The 23,363-nt window shown below is 41.6% G+C and overlaps 1 protein-coding gene across 1 annotated transcript in view; it reads left to right on the top strand.

Moving 5' to 3' along the window:
• Positions 1–23,363, top strand: part of LOC134615514 (bifunctional heparan sulfate N-deacetylase/N-sulfotransferase 3-like) — a 291,558-nt gene that overhangs the window by 225,679 nt on the left and 42,516 nt on the right. Inside the window, exons 8-10 of the mRNA XM_063460045.1 lie at positions 4,248–4,344; positions 10,823–10,946; positions 15,146–15,320. Of these exons, the coding sequence (XP_063316115.1) occupies positions 4,248–4,344; positions 10,823–10,946; positions 15,146–15,320 (396 nt within the window). The remainder of the gene's footprint in view (positions 1–4,247; positions 4,345–10,822; positions 10,947–15,145; positions 15,321–23,363) is intronic.

Here is a 23,363-nt window from a genome sequence, read left to right as displayed (position 1 = left end):
TATTACATTGTCTTCCTACCTTTAAGTCATCTGAAATAATTACTCCTAAATCTCTTTCCTCAGATGTTGAAGTTAGTAGGGTATCAAATATCATATACTCTGCCCTTGGGTTTTTACATCCAAAGTGCATTATCTTGCACTTATCCACATTAAATGTCAGTTGCCAAAGCTCTGACTATTTTTCTAGTTTACCTATATAATTTGCCATTTGGCTTATCCCTCCTGGAACATCAACCCTGTTACATATCTTAGTATCATCAGCAAAAAGACATACCTTACCATCAAGACCTTCTGCAATATTACTAATAAAACTATTAAAGAGAATGGGTCCAAGTACAGATCCCTGAGGTTCCCCACTGGTAACTAGACCTTGCTTCGAATATACTCCATTGACAACAACCCTCTGTTGTCTGTCATTTAGCCACTGCCTAACCCATTCAACAATATTGGAATCCAAACTTAAAGATTGCAGTTTATTGATGAGCCTTCTATGTGGACCAGTGTCAAAGGCCTTACTGAAATCTAGGTAGGCAAGGTCTACTGCACCACCCTGATCTATTATTTTAGTTACCCAATCAAAAAATTAAATAAGATTAGTTTGGCATGATCTCCCTGAAGTAAACCCATGTTGTCTCTGATCTTGAAATCCATGTGATTTTAGATGTTCAATCCTATAATTTAACAGGGTTTCCATCACTTTCCCCACTCCTGAAGTAAGGCTTACTGGCCTATAGTTGCCGACTCATCCCTACTACCTTTCTTGTGAATGGGTACAACATTCGCTAATTTCCAATCTTCTGGGACTACTCCTGTTAACAATGATTGGTTACTTAAATCTGTTAATGGTTTTGCTAGTACACCACTAAGTTATTTTAATAACTTTGGGTGTATCGCATTAGGTCCCATCAACTTATTTGTCTTTATTTTTGACAGTTGAAATAGAACCTCTTCCTCTGTGAACTCACATGTATCAAATGACTAATTTGTCCTTTTTCCTAACTGAGGCCCCTTTCCTTCATTTCCATCTGTAAATACTGAACAAAAATATTCATTGAGGCAATCAGCTACACCTTTATCCTCTTTAACATACCTTCCTTCTTTTGTTTTTAATCTAACTAATTCTTATTTTACTTTCCTTTTCTCATTTATGTATCTAAAAAATGTTTTGTCCCCTTTTTTACTGACTGTGCTATTTTCTCTACTGTGTGTGCTTTGGAGGCTCTTATCACTTGCTTAGCCTCTTTCTGCCTAATTTTATAGATCTGTCTATCTTCCTCACTCTGGGTTCTTTCATAATTACTAAATGCTAACTTTTAGTTTTTTACTATTTTGGCCACATCTGCGGAGTACTACTGTGGTTTCTTACATTTTTTGCTTTTACTGACATGCCTAATGCAATTTTCTGTTGTCTTCAGCAGTGCAACTTTTAAATAATCCCATTTCACCGGGACTCCATTTAAACTGCTCCAGTCTGACAAGGACTCCTTTATGCATATTCTAATTTTAGAAAAGTCTGTTTTTCTAAAGTCTAAAACTTTAGTTTTTGTGTGGTGTGACTCAGTAACTTTTCTTATATTAAACCACACTGACTGATGATCAGATGTGGGACATTTTGTTTAAAACTATTATGTCAAATAATAATTGTCTAGTGCATGGGTAGTCAACCTGGTCCCTACTGCCCACTAGTGGGCAGTTTGGAATTTCAGGTGGGCGGTGGTGGGTTCTGCACAAAATGTTCGCCATGGACCAAGACCGGCAGGGGAGATCCTTTTATCTCCCCTGCTGGCCCATGCAGAGACAGCCTTGCTGGTGAGGAAAGATCTCCCTCTCTCGGTCTGGTGAGGAAATCAAAGATCTCCTTCACTGGGCCGCTGGCACTTAGTTCCAGCAGAGGGAGGAAAGGGTCTGGGAGGCTCTGTGATCTTCCCGTGAGCAGGTTGGATGGAGCGCTGCCGCGCGTTACCATATCAATGTTCCAATTCAGCGCTGTGCTCGTAGGAGGACAGGAGAGTTACCCCTTTGGTAAAAGCTAAGAAAAAGGGAGAGGGAGACATTAAGATATATTTTCACATCTCACCCACCTACATTCAGTATAGACCCTATGCACACTACACCCCTCACACACACACACTGCTCCTCTCACACGCACAGACTGCCCCCTCACACACACACACACACACACACACACAGACTGCCCCCTCACACACACTGCACTCCCCACATACACACTGCTCCCCTCACACACACTGCCTCCCCTCACACGGCCTCCCTCACACAACTACAGCACCATTCAAACTCACACAGCACCTCTCACACATACACACACTGCACCCTTTGCACACACACTGCCCCCTTTGCACAAACACTGCACCACTCACACGCACACAGCACCACTCACACACACACTGCACCACTCACACACACACTGCACCAATCACACAAATACACTGCACCACTCACACACACTCACTGCACCTCTCTCACACAAACTGCACCTCTTTAACTCACACACACACAGCACCTCACAGACACACATAGAAAAACAATAGAATAGAAAGAGTAAAAATTTAAATAAAATAGATACATTTAAGTACATATGTTTTTTGTTCTCTTTTAAAATCCCTCCTTTCTAAAAAAAAAAAATTAGAAAAAACAAAAATCGCAATTGCGCTATAAAATTAGTTACTGTGGCACTGATGGGCGGTAAGGACATTTTACCATCAAAGATTCAAAAGTGGGTGGTAGGTATCAAAAGGTTGACTACCCCTGGTCTAGTGCCATGCCTTTCAAATCTGCCTAAAATTTATATCACATGTTACACCGGAATCTTGGCATGATCTCTCAGTTTTCAGTCTTGATGATTTAGTTCACTACCAACTACATATGTCTTTCAAAAAGTTGATAAAATGTAGATAATTCTTTAACGTCTCAGAATTCTTTCATACTAGCAAAATTGAAAGAAAATGTTAATATTCCTTGTGCAGACCAATAAAATGGATATATGGAATGCATCATGGTTAGAATAGTTATATATACAGAATCTGAATCAAACTCATGCAATTTCTTTATGTTATTCACATTTTGATTCATACCAAATACGGTAATAAGAGTGGAGTTTTGATCATTACCTTTCAGATTAGTATAGAGTTACTAGTGCCTCACACAATGTTCAAATCACGTAAAGAATCACTATAAAATTGTATACAGGTGGCACATGCTTCACTGTAAAACTAAAGAAAAAATTCACAGGTTGCTCTGACAAATGTTGGCGATACAGTGGTGAATTGGGCACCATAGTGTCATTGTAAGAAGTTAAAACTGCTCTGGAAATAAGTAAACACTTATCAAAATGAAATTTCTGTCCATCAGTGTATTATCTCCTTAAATATGGCTGTTCAATTATTTTCCTACTACAATTAATAATAGTTAATTAATAATAAAAGAATATTGTAGATTACATTCTTTTAGCTGCCACTTCTGTCATACCATGTTACTGGAAGTCTGCTCCTGTTCCACCAGATGGAGAGGTTATTTCATTAACATTTGCAAACAAGTTACAAACTAGCTATTAGACAATTTACTCCTTAATAGGTGGAATTGAAGAGGGAATGGACAGAGTGGGAGACAAATAGTAAAAAGAAACACCGTGTGTAATTATTCTTTATTGTCTAAATATGTTATGTTCTCTCTTGGAATAGTTTGTAAATAAAACATCTTTACTTGATTGTACATTTTATACCATCCTAATTCACAGTAAATCTTATTGAATTGAATTGTAATCTTTATTGGTTAAATCGTGATATTGTAATTTTTTGTTTAAATTGTTTTTTGTTTTCCCTTCCTTTTTTGTTATTTTAAATCCTGCTAAAATGTTTATATTGCTTTATAAAATAATGTTTAACAAAGTGTGGCTATTTTGGCCTAATATTTGATTTTCACCTTGAATTCCCAACACTATAGTGACTTTAAATTCACAACACTTTAGTGAATAACTCTGTTGGAAACAGACAATCTGTTAACAGGAAAATAAATCTATCACCTATAGATTTCAACACATGATCTTTTAATGATTTTCTATTTTAATGTAAATATGTCTGGGTTATTGTAATCTAACGTTTTGCAGTTATTGTTCCAGTCGTCTTTCATGAGGTCATTAAGAAACTTTTTAATGAGCATTTCTTAAATGTTTTTCTTTAATAATTATATTTATTGTAATGTTACAGTACTCATCTCTAAATATTTTGTAGAACCCGTGTGATGACAAACGTCACAGAGATATTTGGTCTAAAGAAAAAGCATGTGATCGTCTACCAAAATTCATAGTTGTTGGACCTCAGAAAACCGGTGAGAAATTGGAAAAATAATAAATGCTATAAGGAATTACATTTTAGAATTTGGTAAATGTTTTTTTTTTTTTTTAGAGCTAAATTACTTATCTTAATGTTTGCTATTTATTGTATAATATAATAGTGTACCACATTTTGAACGACTCCTCAGCATTAACATCATTGTAGAGGCATTTGTGGTTTTGTACTAGCTAATATTTCAGTATGGTGCAAAAACGGTTTTACACTTTTATGTGCTCCAACAAGATGATAAGTCAACATAAATATTTTAGCAATTCTAAAGAATACATACTTTGAATGCAGTTAGTTAATTATTAGTCTCTCTCCACAAACGTTTGACTTTTAAAGTTGTACATTCCCACCTCCACACTGACAATGGATATGTGGATTGCCAACCCACTCCCAAACACACACTTATTTTTGTTGCCCACTGTCTAGTTGATTATTAATTAATTGTAGAAGGAGATAGCCATGCTTAACACCATACTATGCCCGCAGTCTATAAACTGTGGTATACTCCTGATCACTAGTTCTCTATGGGATCAACTTAACAGCCTATTACCACACAACAAGAATACTGAGTTTGTAGGTTTTACATGTGTGCTCATCAGTAAGATGGTGACAACTCAATTATGACTATATACACCTAAATATTATAGCTGACATTAACAGAACACTCAGAGCATCATAACTCTTGTGCCCCCTCGCCCAATATAAGTAGTAAAACCATTTCCCCTGAAGGCTCCCCACCATTCTGCGGCCTTCAGGGGAATTTGGAGCTCCTGTTGTGTGCTTCCATTAGTTCTTGAGAGCTAAATACTGCAGTGCAGGGTTGACTCATAGACAGCTACAACTCTTGGCTTAGCTTAAGAAGTATGTTTCAGGTTCCTGGAGGACCCCAAGTAAGAAGTTATTCCATTCTAAACTAGTTTTCCTACTTATATTGGGGGGCACCAGGGCATGTTTGGCATCATAACTACTACAGCATGCTCTAGTACAAGCATGTCAAACTCAAAGTGCGGCACAGGCCACATAAACAAGGTTTAAGTTTATGTGGGCCATACACACACACACACACATACTCACTGACAGACACACACACACACACACACATACAGACACACTGACAGACAGACACACACACACTCACTGACACAGACACACATGTTCACTGGCAGACACACACTCACAAACAGACACACACTGACAGACACACACACAGACACACAGACATACTGACAGACACACTCACAGAGAGACAGACACACACAGACAGACACACACACATACTCACTGGCAGACACACACTCACAAACAGACAGACACCCACACACACACACTCACAAACAGACAGACACGCACACTCACTGACACACATACATTACATTATTGCTCCTTACCTTATGGAGCCAATGGGGGGGCATCTCTCTGGGGTACTTCCAGCTTCTCACTGCTCCCGCACGCGGTTTAGTGATGCCGGGTGCCGGAATATGACGTCATATTCCGGCGCCCGGCTTCACTTCAGTTGGAGCGCGCGAGGGAGCAGTGAGGAGCAGGAACACTGAGCTCCCTCGCGGCCTTCCTCCCCAGCCGGGTAAATGTAAGCAGAGTAGGCACCTGCAATATGGGGAAAGCAGGTGCCTACTCTGCTAAAACACCAGTATGCACTCGCAGCTCGCCGGGCAGCAAAGATGGTCCTTGTGGGCCTTGTTTGACATGCTTGCTCTAGTAGTTATGGTATTTGCACTGTACCTTTAACGTGCCCTTTAGATTCCCAGTTTATCACTCACTAAGTACCTACCTTCTACAGTGGTTCCCAAACTACTCCTCATGTCCCACCAACAGTCCAGGATTTATGTATTTCCCTGTTTCATTCCAGTGGAGATACTGACAAAACCTAGACTGTTGGTGAATCTTGGTTAGTGGTTAGGGAAACACTGTCCTACAATAATCATTCCTTAAAAGCAAACCAGTGTCAAGAGCCCTGTCAGAACCAGTTCTAGACAACTTACTTTAGCTCATTTTTGGCTTTTCTTTTTGTTATGCTTTTGGAGACTAATGTTAAAGGGATACTTTACAAATCTGTATTCTTAGAAATATAGCATACTCTGCCCGTCTCCCTCCCATGCGCCACTTCTCCCGCACTGTAAGGGTTAAAAAATCATTTTAACACTTGCCCGATTCCAGCGACTGTCTCCCTTGGCACTGGATCAGCACACACGGCACTGGGACATTGCACACAGACCACTTCAATGACATGAAGTGGTCTGGGTGCTTATAGTATCCCTTTAAGTATAGGCCAATTTTATAAAGCTATCTTTGAAAATACTTCTGAAAGCCCATAGCTCAGTGGACAGACCTCCTACATGAGACACCATGCAGAGATAACAAATTAATAAAATAGTTTAAATAAACTATTGGACGTGTGCATTTATAGTGACCTAAAAGACTATAGTTCGCTCATATGTAAAAAATACAACAATATTTTTAATGATATATTCAATTTAATACAGAAGTAAATAAAATATACAGCTATTTATTTGCTAGCACATTCAAAATCTAGGATGCAAAAGCAGTGATGTGTTTAATACATTGTCAAGGAGCCCGGTAGAAGGAGGAGAAAATAATTTAAAATGACAGCTGAACAATATGTTGACAATAATTGGAAATATTGCATTGGAACCTGTTGTAAAACAAAAGCGGTCAAATGTGTTAACCTGAAAAATAAAGTATTTACAGAATGAAATCCTGAATTTATATACTAAAAAATCATGACATATCATGATTTTATCCTTAGAGACATGTAGTACACAGATATAAAATAAATAATTGACACACAATACAAACAACTACCGTATATACTCGAGTATAAGCCGACCCCAATATAAGCCGAGGCCCCTAATTTTATCCCAAAAAACTGGGAAAACGTATTGACTCGAGTATAAGACTAGGGTGGGAAATGCAGCAGCTACTGGTAAATTTCTAAATAAAATTAGATCCTAAAAAAAATATATTAATTGAATATTTATTTACAGTGTGTGTATAATGAATGCAGTGTGTGCGTATGTGTGTGTGTATGAGTGCAGCGTGTGTGTATGAGTGCAGCGTGTGTATGAGTGCAGTGTGTGTATGAGTGCAGCGTGTGTGTGCATGAATGCAGTGTGTGTGTGCATGAATGCAGTGTGTGTGTGCATGAATGCAGTGTGTGTGTGTATGAATGCAGTGTGTGAATGCAGTGTGTGCAGGGCCAGTGCAAGGATATTTGCCGCCGTAGGCAAAAAAAATTTTGCCGCCCCCTCCCCCCCCCATATGTCCTGACTCACCTCTCCCCTAGTGGTCCTTACCCTCCCCTCCCCTAGTGGTCCTTATCCCACCCCCATCCTCTCATAGTGGTCCTTATCCCCCTTCTCCCTCCCATAGTGTTCCTTATCCCCCCCATAGTGGTCCTTATGCCCCCCCTCCCTCCCATAGTGGTCCTTATACCCCCCCTCCCTCCCATAGCGGTCCTTATACCCCCCTCCCTCCCATAGTGGTCCTTATACCCCCCTCCCTCCAATAGTGGTCCTTATCCCCCCCCTCCCTCCCATAGTGGTCCTTATCCCACCCCCATCCTCTCATAGTGGTCCTTATCCCCCTTCTCCCTCCCATAGTGTTCCTTATCCCCCCCATAGTGGTCCTTATCCCCCCCCTCCCTCCCATAGTGGTCCTTATCCCCCCCCCTCCCTCCCATAGTGGTCCTTATACCCCCCTCCCTCCCATAGTGGTCCTTATCCCCCCCCTCCCTCCCATAGTGGTCCTTATGCCCCCCTCCCTCCCATAGTGGTCCTTATACCCCCCCCTCCCTCCCATAGCGGTCCTTATACCCCCCTCCCTCCCATAGTGGTCCTTATACCCCCCTCCCTCCCATAGTGGTCCTTATCCCCCCCCCTCCCTCCCATAGTGGTCCTTATACCCCCCTCCCTCCCATAGTGGTCCTTATCCCCCCCCTCCCTCCCATAGCGGTCCTTATACCCCCCCCCCTCCCATAGTGGTCCTTATACTCCTTTTTTTATTATTATTATTTCTTATTTTATTTGTATATATTTTTTTTCGTCCCCCCTCCCTGCTTGATATAGGGCAGGGAGGGGGGCTCTCCTTCCCTGGTGGTCCAGTGGGAGGAGAGGGGGGCTGGCAGAGCTGTAATTTACCTGTTCTGCAGCTCCTGTCAGCTCTCTCCTCCTCCGCGCCGTCCGTGCAGCTCCCTCTGTCAGCTTCCAGTGTAAGTCTCGCGAGAGCTGACCGAGGTGCGGCGCGGAGGAGGAGAGAGCTGACAGGAGCTGCAGGACGGGTAAGTACAGCTCTGCCAGCCCCCCTCTCCCCCAGTCTGTATTATGGCAATGCAAATTGCCATAATACAGACTATGACTCGAGTATAAGCCGAGTTGGGGTTTTTCAGCCCAAAAAATGGGCTGAAAAACTCGGCTTATACTCGAGTATATACGGTATATTATCACAGTATTAAATACTTTATTTTCTAAATATCTGAAAGCATGTTTTTTGGAGGGTAGGTGCTAGTGAACCACGTGTATTTAATTTTGCCCATTCTACAGATATTGGCAACAATTCAGTATGTGGAAGTAATCTTTTTTTCCTCCCACTTAATACACATAATAATATTCACATATAACTTGTTTTTAAAATTTGACCATGTTTATTCATCATTAAGTTTTTAATACAGCACATCTTGACTGAAAAGGAAATATCAGATGAAAACTCTGTGCATCTTTTCTACATTATAAAAGTTATATAAATATGTGTAATAAATCCACAAAATCACTCAACTTCGACTACCCTCTTAAAAGTTTGCAATGACATCTAAATTGGCATAATTAACTGGAGCTATTTTCCTTGATTTTGCCAAGGCCTTTGACACAGTAGACCATGGCATTCTTTTATAAAAACTTAAAAACTCAGGCATTGGTGATCGTCCGCTAACCTGGTTTCGATCATATGTTTCAGATCGATTGTAATATGTGGCCATTTGATAGCGCTTCCCTCCCTCTTCCAGTCACATGTGGTGTTCCCCAAGGCTCCATACTCGACCCCTGCTATTCACATTATTTATAAATGATCTGCCTAACGTCTGCAAATCCTCAACTGTACATATGTATGCAGACGACACTGTAATCTACGCTAGTAAACCCAAGCTACAGCAGCTTGAGGCTGTGCTCCAAAACCAATTCACAGAGGTAGAAAAGTGGATAGCGGATAACAAACACTTCCTAAACACTAACAAAACTGTTACAATGATCTTTGGAACTGTACCTAAATTATGTAAACTACAAAATCAACAATTATGTATCAGAACAAATTCAAATAGCACACTGGCAGCAGTCTGTTCTTTTAAATATCTAGGTATGTTGCTAGACCCCAATCTATTCTTTGGCCTTCACATTGAAAAAATCTCTACAAAACTTTACCTAAAACTAGGTGCCCTGTACAGAAACAAATCCTGCCTTAGCCTAACAGTAAGGAAACAGATAGTGCAACAAATGCTAATGCCAGTCATTGATTATGGGGATGTAGAGCATGCACTCGCACCCAAACCCACCTTAATAAACTTTATAAGTTATATAATTCATTCTGCCACTTTGTACTAAAATGTGAAAATGTGAAAAAAAGAGCTAAACTGGCTATCGCTGGAATCCCAACGCATTCTTCATCTTTCCATCCTTGTTCATAAGAGCATTTCTGGGAAGCGCCCACCCTACCTGAGTAGAATGCTCTCCCCGGCTAGTCCCACCTCCTATAACCTCTGATCCAGTACTAGCACGATATTTAGCATACCGCAATAAAATAATATAGTGGCTTGATCCTCATTTTCCTACAGAGCACCACAATTATGGAATAACCACAGTCAAATCTTCATTCAATCTAAAATCTTTTAAGATATGTATGGCAATATACCTCAGACTAGAATGCACCTGTCATGGTTGAATATATTTAATACCTATTATGTATGACATTTATATATGTGTGTATGTATATATATATATATATATATATATATATATATATATATATATATATATATATATGTATATATGTATATATATATATATATATATATATATATATATATATATAGTTTGTATATTGTATTTTTGTAATATTGTATCCTATTGTAACAATGCAATTTTTTTGTGGACCCAGGACATACTTGAAAATGAGAGAAATCTCAATGTATCCATCCTGGCAAAATATTTTATGAATAAATAAATAAATGAGAATAAATAAATGAGAAGGAATTAAATACAAATGCTCTAAACTAGGAGTATCACTAAGTGTGTTTAGTTCCTTAATTGTTTGCCAGCAGGATAGCAAAGCTTTATGGGAGGTGTAGTCCAAGAACATTTTACATGAGCTGCAGTTTAAATACCTGTTTCTGAAATAATTCTTTATATTTTTACAGAATGTAACCATTATGTTGTCCACAGGTACCACGGCATTGTATTTATTCCTTGTTATGCACCCCTCTATTATTAGCAATTCACCCAATCCAAAAACATTTGAAGAGATGCAGTTCTTCAATGGGAATAACTACCAGAAAGGGGTGGATTGGTGAGCATACAATTAATACTCGTGTGTCTATGTTGATGTTCAGAGCTTCAAATTCTCATTATACAACATTACTACATCAAACCTGTAAGCTAAATTACATAAGACACATAAAGTGCCACTCTTTTAAGCAGAACTGTTACTTTTATGAAGGTTTTACCATTATATAAATCATGAAAATCGCCCATAACATGTGTTAGGATTTATGTGTATTACTATAAAAATTAAAGATTCATATATATTAAAGGAACACTGTAGGTTGAAATGTTGCATTCTAATGAGAGAATTTAATTCACACACACACACACACACTTTTTTGGACAAGCTTACTTGTCTGCTTGCCAGATATTTCTGGCTATAATTTCAACCAGCTTCAGTGTTAGTAAGATGCTTGTTCATTAATCAGCATGATGCACATAATTCTTATAGGAAATCACGTATTTCACCTGAGATGCAACATTTAAATTCTAATTAATATTTCAGTTTGCAATGCGACCGGTACCAACTGATGGGAGCAGCTTTCTTAAAGAGCACTTGGTTTTGTAGCTTGGCACACACTTGGCAGTGAAAGTGTTCTTTAGTAAGGACACTGTCCACACAGGCAAATAGAGCTTTGAATGCTATCCGACAATTCAGTTTGCAGTTAAAACTGACTGAACAGTAGATCCACGGACAGAAAACACAGACCCCCCCTCCCCTCTCCCCACAGGGATCCACCGTCATCCCCTTAGTGCTGGGAGCTTACCATAACAGGCCGTGCCTCCAATCCTCCATGCAGACCTTCCTCCCCCTTCACTCATGAATGACAATGAGAAATGCAGAGGCAATAGTTAATGATTATGACTGGCATTTCAGTTTACAAATGGAACTTAAATCTGCTGTTTTTCATTACAAAACTCCCCCTAAAAATGTATATTAAACAATGCTTTAATAGAGTACAACACACAACTACCCCATACAATGAAAGCTCTGTTTAGTACACATGTCCAGGAAGGTAAACACAGGTACAGGTCAGACATGTACAGATATACCAATTACAGTTCTGCTTGTGTGTCTTGTCCTCATCATGAAAAAGTCTCAGTTGTCAGTAGCTAAGCTGCATACGAAGAGGCTATGGCATCCTGTTAGTATGTTAGTATTGACAATCTGTCAATCTGACAAGGGGGCAGGGTTAGAGTGCACAATGCTACCAACGTTTTTTTTACGCTTGCAAAACTATCCAATTTGAGCATGCAAAAAAAAATTATAGTGTATCAGTGAAGCTAAACCCAATCAAATACAGTTGTTTTTCTTGTCCATACTGTCTCTATAAAGATTTAGCAATTGACATTGCACTTCGTTTCAGTGCCGGCCTACATTGCTCACTCTACGCTTTTGATATTCTAAATAACATGCGCCAGGGATATAATTGATATAAATGATTGACAGGAAGCCATGATGGAGAGCCCTAGTTCCAGTATAGTGCTTAATTATAGGAATAACAACTATAGTATCAAAAACCATAGGAAGGGGGGCGGAGCCGAGCTTCCTAAGTGAGTGGACGTGCCAGGATCCAGCTCCTGATCAACCTACGAGATTTTTGGGGGAAATCACCCCAAAACTGGCACAGATCCACTCTGGAGGGATACAGCCGTGCTGGGGTCATCCGGGTACACATTTGGACACCCGAATCATGCTTCTGACCACCCGAGAACCCTAGCTACACTGATTGAGGCCTGCGGGAAAGCGAATGGAGGAGAGACGGCCGCTCTTCTCCCTTCTCCCTTACTGCTTGACACAGGATCACCTCGACCCCCGACTCTCCTAACACCCCCCCCTGGGACCGGTGGGGGATATCCCGGTCCTCGCTGAGCGCCAGGAGCAACAAATCTGAACCCCTACAAACAGGGCCAGCGAAACACGAGGCACAAGCAAAATGGCGACTGACCACTACCCACGAAAGCCGATCCAGCCTGCAACTCCAGCACAGCACTCTTACCAAGGCAGCGACATACTACAGCGTCTGGACGACCTGTTCACCAGCTTTTGGGAGAAGCTACAGAAACGGATCCAGACGGACCAGAATCGGCGGCAAGAACTCCTGGACGCAGGGGTGACGACTCACAGGCAAGCGGGTGAGAAGGGGACACCCCCGGGCGCAGCACCCAACCACCCGCCAGCACTTAACCACACTTGCCCACCCGGGCTGAAGGCCAAGATAATCCTTTCCCGAAAGCATCGGCCACATTGGCGGCAATCCAAGCGACGCAAGCGGCAACTCACCTACGGGCTTCCCGCCACCCCCACGAGAAGGGGACGCTCATACATCGCAAGCCGACAAGCTGGTGGCCAAGACATGCGGGCCTACACACCAGCCTGGGTTGGGAAGGACACCCTCACCCACTCCCAAGCGACAGAAACACCTTGCGACCAGCCAGAGGGACTCAGCTATTTTCCGGTGGAGGGAATAGGCTAAATGAGGTGACCAACCATGAACGCTCCCCTGATCCATATATTTTCTTAACCGGGTCCTTGCACGGGGGACGCAGATGAGATACCTCGCATGTACTCTTGTTTGCCTTAAGTATGTCGTATGCCTGCCTTTGTTTGCAGTTTAGTTGAATTCCTAAGCTTCTACCCTATGATTTCACTCTTTGTCACTCATCTGACTCTATTCCTGCTAACTATTCTAAAATTGTGCATATCAAATATTTACCCCAGTGTATTACAGGTTTGGTCAGAGCTACCAATCACCTGCCTTAGCTTAAAATGCATACACTCTTAAGCTATCAGATAGTACAGCTAGTACAGTTCAATCCATTGCCTCATTACAATTTGCCTTCACACTTAAGCTTAGAGCACTGGGCAACAGATGTATAATGCACTGCTTAGCTCATGACTTTCACTCTTTGTAATTTAACTGCGACCCAGTATTGTAGTATAGCATTTCAGGAAAGATCAGGTTGTTTCCCAGTATAAGCATGAGACTCAGCATAACTCAGTTACCAGATTGTTCGCCTTTAGAATGTTTCTGCAGTTTGACTTACCATGATTTAACTAACAAGCTATGTACCAACGATAACACAATTTACTCTTACAATAGTTAATGCCTGTTTACTAACCTTCAAAAAATGTGCACGTTATACCACCGTCCTAAAAATGTATTTATGCGTTGTAACCTATCTGGTTTGTTACCTGCTTTTGGGGCGGAACAAGCATATAAGTAACACTATGCACAATAAAAATAAAGAATTTAAAAAAAAACCATAGGAAGTGACAGCACCACTTTAAATAATAGTAAAATAGAAGAAGTAAAATGATCTAAGTTGGGGTGCCAAAAAAAAAATGTAGAAAACAAACAAGGACTGGGAATTATAACTCTAATCAAGTCACAACTGTGCTTCTCAAAGCCAGAAGCTCTCTGGAGCAAAGCAATATTCTACATTATTATAACAACAATAGAATGTGAATGCCTGCTCTCAGTCTTCAGCAGAAACACATTTTCTCATTTCCTCTCTCGTGGCTCGAAGATCATAACTAACCAAATATAAAGTGTTCTCCCGGGGGAATATTCGGAGTGTTTCTGAAAAACTGAACGTTCAGATATTATTTAAAGAATGAATGCTAACCAGATGGCCAGTGTCTCCAGACTCACAAATGATCTTTATCCCTCTCAAATCAATCATATTTATCAAAGCTTTCTTATATAGGTCATTCCAGCCTCTTGCACAAGTCTGAACTTTATTCCATTAAGTCAATTTATTTTACTTCTGTTGCCCATTGATTACTGTTCTGCTGGAAAACCTAACTTTTGCTAACCCTGGGATGTGAAATGAGCGCAAGGCACTGCTGGCTTGAGTTGAATTACAAGTAGTACCTTAATCACTACCTCAGCTATTCTTAGTTGACATCTAATAACTTGCTTTTCTCAAGTCAGCCTTTTGGACCTGAAGTTAAATTACAGTACACAGGAGATCCAATACTCTGGGTTTATTTTATATAATGCAAGCTTGTAGCTCTAAAAAGGGAAAAAAGATAAACTGATATAGTGTAAAACACAGAGACTTCATACATAAAACAGCAGATTCAGCAGCAAATAAACACAAAGTAAAGGACATTCCTAATAAATGGTTATCGTTATAGCAGAAGGCGTGCAAAGAAAAGGTTTGTGAGTATTTTGCGAGAATATTTATTTTATTATTATTTCAATATTTATTTTTTAGGTACATGGATTTTTTCCCTGTTCCTTCCAATGTAACTACAGATTTCTTGTTCGAAAAAAGCGCCAACTATTTCCATTCGGAGGATGCACCAAAGAGGGCAGCAGCTCTAGTTCCCAAGGCAAAAATCATCACTATTCTCATTGATCCCTCAGATAGGGCGTATTCCTGGTACCAGGTGAGAGGTCAACATTTATCATAAGTATTTTGTATGGTAGTGTGTGTAAATGCTACTGATAATATGATTAATAACTAGTCAACACAGATTTCTAGTATACAATGGGTGTGATGAATAAAGTAAAATTATTTGATTACATTATTTAAATAGATCAACCTATTTCCATAGTTACCAATGGAAAATTCCCTTTGTACGCTCTACTCCAGGAACAATGATTAGACCTGCTTTGTAAATATCCACCGATATATGGGTAAGTATTAATAGTTAAAGGAACAATATAGTGTTATGAATTCAAACATGTATTCATAGAAACATAGAATGTGACGGCAGGTAAGAACCATTCGGCCCATCTAATTTTCTAAATACTTTCATTAGTCCCTGACCTTATCTTATATCTAGGATAGCCTTATGCCTATCCCATGCATGCATATCCCTAACACTATAGTTACCTGTTCAATGTTTAGTTACCTGGCACCCCTCTAAGCACATGAAAAGGTGTTTAAACGTACTTTTTTATTGCCTGACTTCATGGCTAAGATCATCAATCTCCTGTTTTTCCATACAAAAGCACTGGGAAGCTATTGTGCATGTGCAGCAAAATGCCAAGCTTGTGCCCGTCAGCATCTCCTCATAGAGATGCATTAAATCAATGCATCTCTATGGGGAGCATTCAGAGTCTCCATGCAGAGCGAAGAGATAGGAAGCATCTTTAGTGGCCATATGAGTGACAGCTACTAGAGGTGTTACTAGGCAGCAATGTAAACACTGCCTTTTCTCTGAAAATGTAGCATTACAATGAAAAGCCTGCAGGAACAGGCTATAGACACCATAACCACTACATTAGGATGTAGTGGTTGTGGTGATTACAGTCTCCCTTTAAGTGAAACCATAACACTTTAAGTTGCTCTTTCTCCCTCATGCACAAGTACATTTGTCTAAATCCATTAAATCACTTCTAAGTATGTCAGAGCGGTACATGAAAAGTGCTGTTCTGCATGTACATTATCAAAAGAGTCACCGTGATTAATTAAGCTCCCTAGGATGCATATAGATTATACACCTTGTTAAAGTGATAGATATGGAAACTAAGTTTTCTATTAGGTATATGTATCCTTTAGGTTTCAGTGTTCAGATAGTTTACAATGTATTATTTTATTTATTTTACTATATTTGCTACAATTGCCATGGTTGAAACCTTCTATATACAAATAAGTCAAATGAGAGAATGCGATTGTGAGTTATTAAACTCTTCTGCTATTAGTTATCAATCTTGGATAGTTAAGCCTTAGGCTACAAGAATCAAGCTATGACTATAGCTGGTTGGGGGTGGGGGGTTAACATAATTTTTCCAACAGCTATTTTAGGCTTGGGTTTTCCATCCAGAATTTAATTCATTAAAATTTGGTGTTTATAACCCTGCACATGTATTACTTAACTGCAAACGGATGGCATGAATTTCTTGCTTAAACTGTAAAAAACATGTCTTTTTTAAAGTTAATAATTCTTTTATTTTGATGTGCACAGCAATATCAAAGTTAACATTGCCGACATCTGAAAGTCAGCGGTAAAGAATCATATGCATTGGAGTATGTGTACATTATAGACAGCACATTTGTTGTTTTTAAGAAACACAACGGTAATCTAATCATCATAGCTAGGAGGACAACAACGGGTAGGCACCTGTAGCAAATGGTTGTATGTTAGACAAACGTCTCATATTGGGCTGCAAGTTGGACAATAAGTGCTGTGATGGTGGTTAGAGTAAATAGAATAAAACACCAATAAATGAGTAGAGAAACGAATAGCGAGATATGCCGCTGCATGCGATACAGCTACAGCTTATTGGTTACATGGAAAAGCATGACATGCTAGAGATGTGACATGCTACTTTGAGATAGCTGTAGCTGATATTGAGCACACTTAATTTACAAAACAGGGTGCTGGTCAAGCATATCATACATGCAATGTGTGTAACAGTTGGGACATGCTCTGCATAAAAGGTAACTGTACATAGAGTAGGACGAGCTACGTAAACTTAGGGGCCACCACCAATCAGTTAGGAGTGATCTTGAAGGGTGGGTACGTGAGGTGTTTATTAATCTGTGTATTAGTAGGGCTCGAAGGAGTCGAGTAGAAGCCGCTAGGGTGTTGGTGTGATGTCGGCTTATGTAGGCCTAAATTTGAGTGTCATTGAATGGGTGCAAGAATGTACTGTGCAGCAGCTCTTACAACTGTATGGCAATGAGTGGCGGGAATGGGTTGTACTAGTATTACTGGTAACATTAAGTTTAAGTTTAGTGGTGTCAAGCAACCGGAGGGGGGTGAAGAACAGGTGTGTGCATCCCAGTATAATCAGGTAAACAGTATTCAGTAAAAACCAAAGAAAAAACCTGTTACCTGTGCTTTTTCACATAATCCCTATTTATATCTATACAAATGGAGGTTATTTAGTTACTTCAATGGCCATTAGAGGGAATACCCATTCCAATGCCCATTTGCCACGTCAAGGCAAACAGTATTCAGCAACAGAGGTTTAAACAATCAGAACATGAAACGGAAAAAGCATTCCATAGTTGAAAAGTCATCAACCACTCCTCCTGTCTCCCAAGGGCCCAGCATGGCCCTGGGTTATTCAACCATTTTCCACAGTGGGGCGAGGAACAAACAGGACCACTTATGAAACGTCCCAGCCAACTGGGTGGAAAATTACTTTAGGCAGGCCCAGACTCCTAAGGAATGAGTCCTCTGCCTTGGTAAGAAAAACACATTTTTATATTAAAACAAACTGTGTTTATATGATAATGCTAAGATGTTCTCAAACGGAAGAGTCTGATTTCTAAATCTTCTACATCCTTCAGCCATGAGAAAAAAGCCACATATGCACAATCACACGGATTACAGAAGAACATCCTAACCGATGTAACTGCTCTCCGGGGTGAGCTACAGGGCTTGATAGGCCGCATAAGCTTGCTGGAGGACTCCTCCCAAGATCACCAGCGGAACATGTCCTCAGTACAGAAGGCCATGCAGGACTTACAACAACAGAACCTGATACATGAACGCCATTTCGCAACCTAGGATAGTGCCAGATGGAGACATAACTTAAAGGTCAGAGGAATCCCAGAGGAGGTGCAGGTTGCTGAGTTGCCACACGTACTCAGGCGTGTGTTAACAGCCATATTGCCACCCAGACAGGCCAAAGCCATCACCCCCACAGGCACCAGCAACAAGGGATACAATAGTCAACTTCCAGAACGGGAAAGACAAAACAGCGGTCCTCTCCATCCTCCATGGTAAAACCCCCTCTAGTTCGATAATGCAGCACTGACTTTCTTTACCAACTTGTCCAGCAGAACCCTAGCATGGCGCAGGTCACTCCAACCTCTCACCTCCCTGCTTTAACGACATAACATCTGCTACCGATGTCGGCTCTCCCGAACACTCATCGTATAACATGCAGCTGACATACATCCGATCCAAGGCATTCAGGACACAGCAGATCTTTTGCAGACTTTGGGCCTACCACAGGACTCAATCACCCAAGAGAGAATCCATGACCTAACTTCTCCTACCCGCAATTGGGATCCAGCAAGAATTGCCCCATTTATCCCACAAGGTTCCACACCAGAATCCTACGCCACAGTCACCTCCTAAACAGAGACTACGGGCAACACACACTTAGTGATAATGCATTACGAAGTGCTTTTCTAGAACTAACGCAAACCATTTTATACACATTCCTTATCTTACCATTAGGTTTCCATCATGCCACTTCTGATTGCCCCCCACGATGCAAAATGGGTACGAGTACCTCATGCAATGGGCTAGGCTTGAGAAGACCTGATTTCAGTTTAATGCGTCCTGTACCCCACCTAGCGATGGTAATTCCCTATCACTCAGGGGAACGACCGAAGGGTCTTATTTTATCCTATTTTATGCTTATTTTAGGTTTAATCATATGACTGTTTGACAATCGCTTATATGCTTTGGATACATCACACCTACACTTCACACACTCGCAAACTGTCATTTGACTGTTGATCATTTACTATGTTTAGCATTATTACTTTACTTAAAATGAGCGGCTCACTCGTGCCATAACACTGTAAAACTAGGACAAGGGCGGGAATGCAGGGCAGAGAAGCTCAGCTGGGGGCTGTCTGTGTTAGGAGGGAGCACTGACAGGCTCCCCGGCACAGGCTCCGCCCCAAAATAAATCCCCGTCCCCCACACATAAGCCCCACCGTTAAGCAGCAGACCATGCTGCTGCTGGAAAGGCAAGAAGATGGTTGTCTGACCCCCAGCAACAGGTAGGCTTGATATGCTCAGGTGTGTGTGTGTGTGTGTGTGTGTGTCTGTTTGTCTGTATGTGTATGAACTCAGCAGTGTGTATGTATGGACTCAGCAGTCTGTCTGTGTGTATGCACTCAGCAGTCTGTCTGTGTGTATGGACTCAGCACTGTGTGTGTATGGACTCAGCAGTCTGTCTCTGTGTATGAACTCAGCAGTGTATCTGTGTGTATGGACTCAGCAGTCTGTCTGTGTGTATGAACTCAGCAGTGTGTGTATATGGACTCAGCAGTGTGTGTGTATGGACTCAGCAGTCTGTATGTGTGTATGGACTCAGCAATCTGTGTGTGTATGGACTCAGCAATCTGTGTATATGGACTCAGCAATCTGTGTGTGTATGGACTCAGCACTGTGTGTGTATGAACTCAGCACTGTGTGTGTATGGACTCAGCCAGCTGTATGTGTGTATGGACTCAGCAGTCTGTATGTGTGTATGGACTCAGCAGTGTGTGTATGGATTCAGCAGTCTGTATGTGTGTATGGACTCAGCAGTCTGTGTTTATGTGTGTGTGTGGACTCAGCAGTCTGTGTGTGTGTCTGTGTTTGTGTGTGTGTATGGACTCAGCAGTCTGTGTTTATGTGTGTGTATGGACTCAGCAGTCTGTGTGTGTGTGTGTGTGTGTGTGTGCGTATGGACTCAGCAGTCTGTGTGTGTGTGTGTGTATGGACTCAGCAGTCTGTGTGTGTGTATGGACTCAGCAGTCTGTGTTTATGTGTGTGTATGGACTCAGCAGTCTGTGTGTGTGTGTGTGTGTGTGGACTCAGCAGTCTGTGTGTGTGTGTGTGTGTGTGTGTGTGTGTGTGTGTGTGTGTGTGTGGACTCAGCAGTCTGTGTGTGTGTGTGTGTGTGTGTGTATGGACTCAGCAGTCTATGTGTGTGTTTGTATGGACTCAGCAGTCTGTGTGTCTGTGTGTGTGTGTGTGGACTCAGCAGTCTGTGTGTGTGTGTGTGTGTGTATGGTCAGCAGTCTGTGTGTCTCTGTGTGTAAGGACTCAGCAGTCTGTGTGTGTGTGTGTGTGTGTGTGTGTGTATGGACTCAGCAGTCTGTGTGTGTGTATGGACTCAGCAGTCTGTGTTTATGTGTGTGTATGGACTCAGCAGTCTGTGTGTGTGTGTATGGACTCAGCAGTCTGTGTGTGTGTGTGTGTGTGTGTGTGTGTGTGTATGGACTCAGCAGTCTGTCTGTGTGTATGGACTCAGCAGTCTGTCAGTGTGTATGCACTCAGCAGTCTGTCTGTGTGTATGGACTCAGCACTGTGTGTGTATGGACTCAGCAGTCTGTCTCTGTGTATGAACTCAGCAGTGTATCTGTGTGTATGGATTCAGCAGTCTGTCTGTGTGTATGAACTCAGCAGTGTGTGTATATGGACTCAGCAGTGTGTGTGTATGGACTCAGCAGTCTGTATGTGTGTATGGACTCAGCAATCTGTGTGTGTATGGACTCAGCAATCTGTGTATATGGACTCAGCAATCTGTGTGTGTATGGGCTCAGCACTGTGTGTGTATGAACTCAGAACTGTGTGTGTATGGACTCAGCCAGCTGTATGTGTGTATGGACTCAGCAGTCTGTATGTGTGTATGGACTCAGCAGTGTGTGTATGGATTCAGCAGTCTGTATGTGTGTATGGACTCAACAGTCTGTATGTGTGTATGGACTCAGCAGTCTGTATGTGTGTATGGACTCAGCAGTCTGTGTTTATGTGTGTGTGTGGACTCAGCAGTCTGTGTGTGTGTCTGTGTCTGTGTGTGTGTGTATGGACTCAGCAGTCTGTGTTTATGTGTGTGTATGGACTCAGCAGTCTGTGTGTGTGTGTGTGTGTGTGTATGGACTCAGCAGTCTGTGTGTGTATGGACTCAGCAGTCTGTGTTTATGTGTGTGTATGGACTCAGCAGTCTGTGTGTGTATGGACTCAGCAGTCTGTGTGTGTGTGTGTGTGTGTGTGTATGGACTCAGCAGTCTGTGTGTGTGTGTGTGTGTGTGTGTGTATGGACTCAGCAGTCTGTGTGTGTGTGTGTGTGTGTGTATGGACTCAGCAGTCTGTGTGTGTGTGTGTGTATGGACTCAGCAGTCTGTGTGTGTGTGTGTGTGTGTGTGTGTGTGTGTGGACTCAGCAGTCTGTGTGTGTGTGTGTGTGTGTGTATGGACTCAGCAGTCTATGTGTGTGTTTGTATGGACTCAGCAGTCTGTGTGTGTGTGTGTGTGTGTGTGTGTGTGTGTGGACTCAGCAGTCTGTGTGTGTGTGTGTGTGTATGGTCAGCAGTCTGTGTGTCTCTGTGTGTAAGGACTCAGCAGTCTGTGTGTGTGTGTATGGACTCAGCAGTCTGTGTGTGTGTATGGACTCAGCAGTCTGTGTTTATGTGTGTGTATGAACTCAGCAGTCTGTGTGTGTGTGTGTGTGTGTGTATGGACTCAGCAGTCTGTGTGTGTGTGTGTGTGTGTGTATGGACTCAGCAGTCTGTGTGTGTGTGTGTGTGTGTGTGTGTGTATGGACTCAGCAGTCTGTGTGTGTGTGTGTGTGTGTGTGTGTGTATGGACTCAGCAGTCTATGTGTGTGTTTGTATGGACTCAGCAGTCTGTGTGTCTGTGTGTGTGTGTGTGGACTCAGCAGTCTGTGTGTGTGTGTGTGTGTGTGTGTGTGTCTCTGTGTGTAAGGACTCAGCAGTCTGTGTGTGTGTGTGTGTGTGTGTGTATGGACTGTATCAAGGGAAATGTGTTTGTTTTTTTAATAATCCTTGGTGGAAAATAATGAATTCTCCACCAGGGATTATTAAAAAAACAAAATTTAAAAAAACACACATTGTGTCGGGGGTGGGGCTTAACATGCGGCAGGGGCGTGGTCAACTGTGCCCCCCTACTTTAGTCCCTGGCCCACCATGTGCCCCCCCTAAAAATTAATCCTAGAGACGCCACTGGCTCTACCCCGACACTCTATTTTGTATTTATGGCACTAGTTATTATTCTTACATTCATCCATAAAAATAAATTACATTTGCAATTACTGTGATTTGTTTTTAACCTTTATTAATCAGTGGCACCTCCAAATAATTCCAGTTTCCCTTATTCAGTTCAAACCTATGGTAATATAAATTTATTTTTATCTAAAAATTTACAGTACAACTGACTATGTAACCCATTCACTACACTCCAAAGACTCAGCAGTCTGTATGTGTGTATGGACTCAGCAATCTGTGTGTGTATGGACTCAGCAATCTGTGTATATGGACTCAGCAATCTGTGTGTGTATGGACTCAGCACTGTGTGTGTATGGACTCAGCCAGCTGTATGTGTGTATGGACTCAGCAGTCTGTATGTGTGTATGGACTCAGCAGTCTGTATGTGTGTATGGACTCAGCAGTGTGTGTATGGATTCAGCAGTCTGTATGTGTGTATGGACTCAACAGTCTGTATGTGTGTATGGACTCAGCAGTCTGTATGTGTGTATGGACTCAGCAGTCTGTGTTTATGTGTGTGTGTGTGGACTCAGCAGTCTGTGTGTGTGTCTGTGTTTGTGTGTGTGTATGGACTCAGCAGTCTGTGTTTATGTGTGTGTATGGACTCAGCAGTCTGTGTGTGTGTGTGTGTATGGACTCAGCAGTCTGTGTGTGTATGGACTCAGCAGTCTGTGTTTATGTGTGTGTATGGACTCAGCAGTCTGTGTGTGTGTGTGTGTGTGTGTGTATGGACTCAGCAG

Source organism: Pelobates fuscus, chromosome 6 (genome assembly GCF_036172605.1).
Source record: "Pelobates fuscus isolate aPelFus1 chromosome 6, aPelFus1.pri, whole genome shotgun sequence".
NCBI classification, from domain to species: domain Eukaryota; kingdom Metazoa; phylum Chordata; class Amphibia; order Anura; family Pelobatidae; genus Pelobates; species Pelobates fuscus.
The sequence above is the reverse complement of the archived record's forward strand: the minus strand, read 5'-3'. Positions and strand labels throughout refer to the sequence as shown.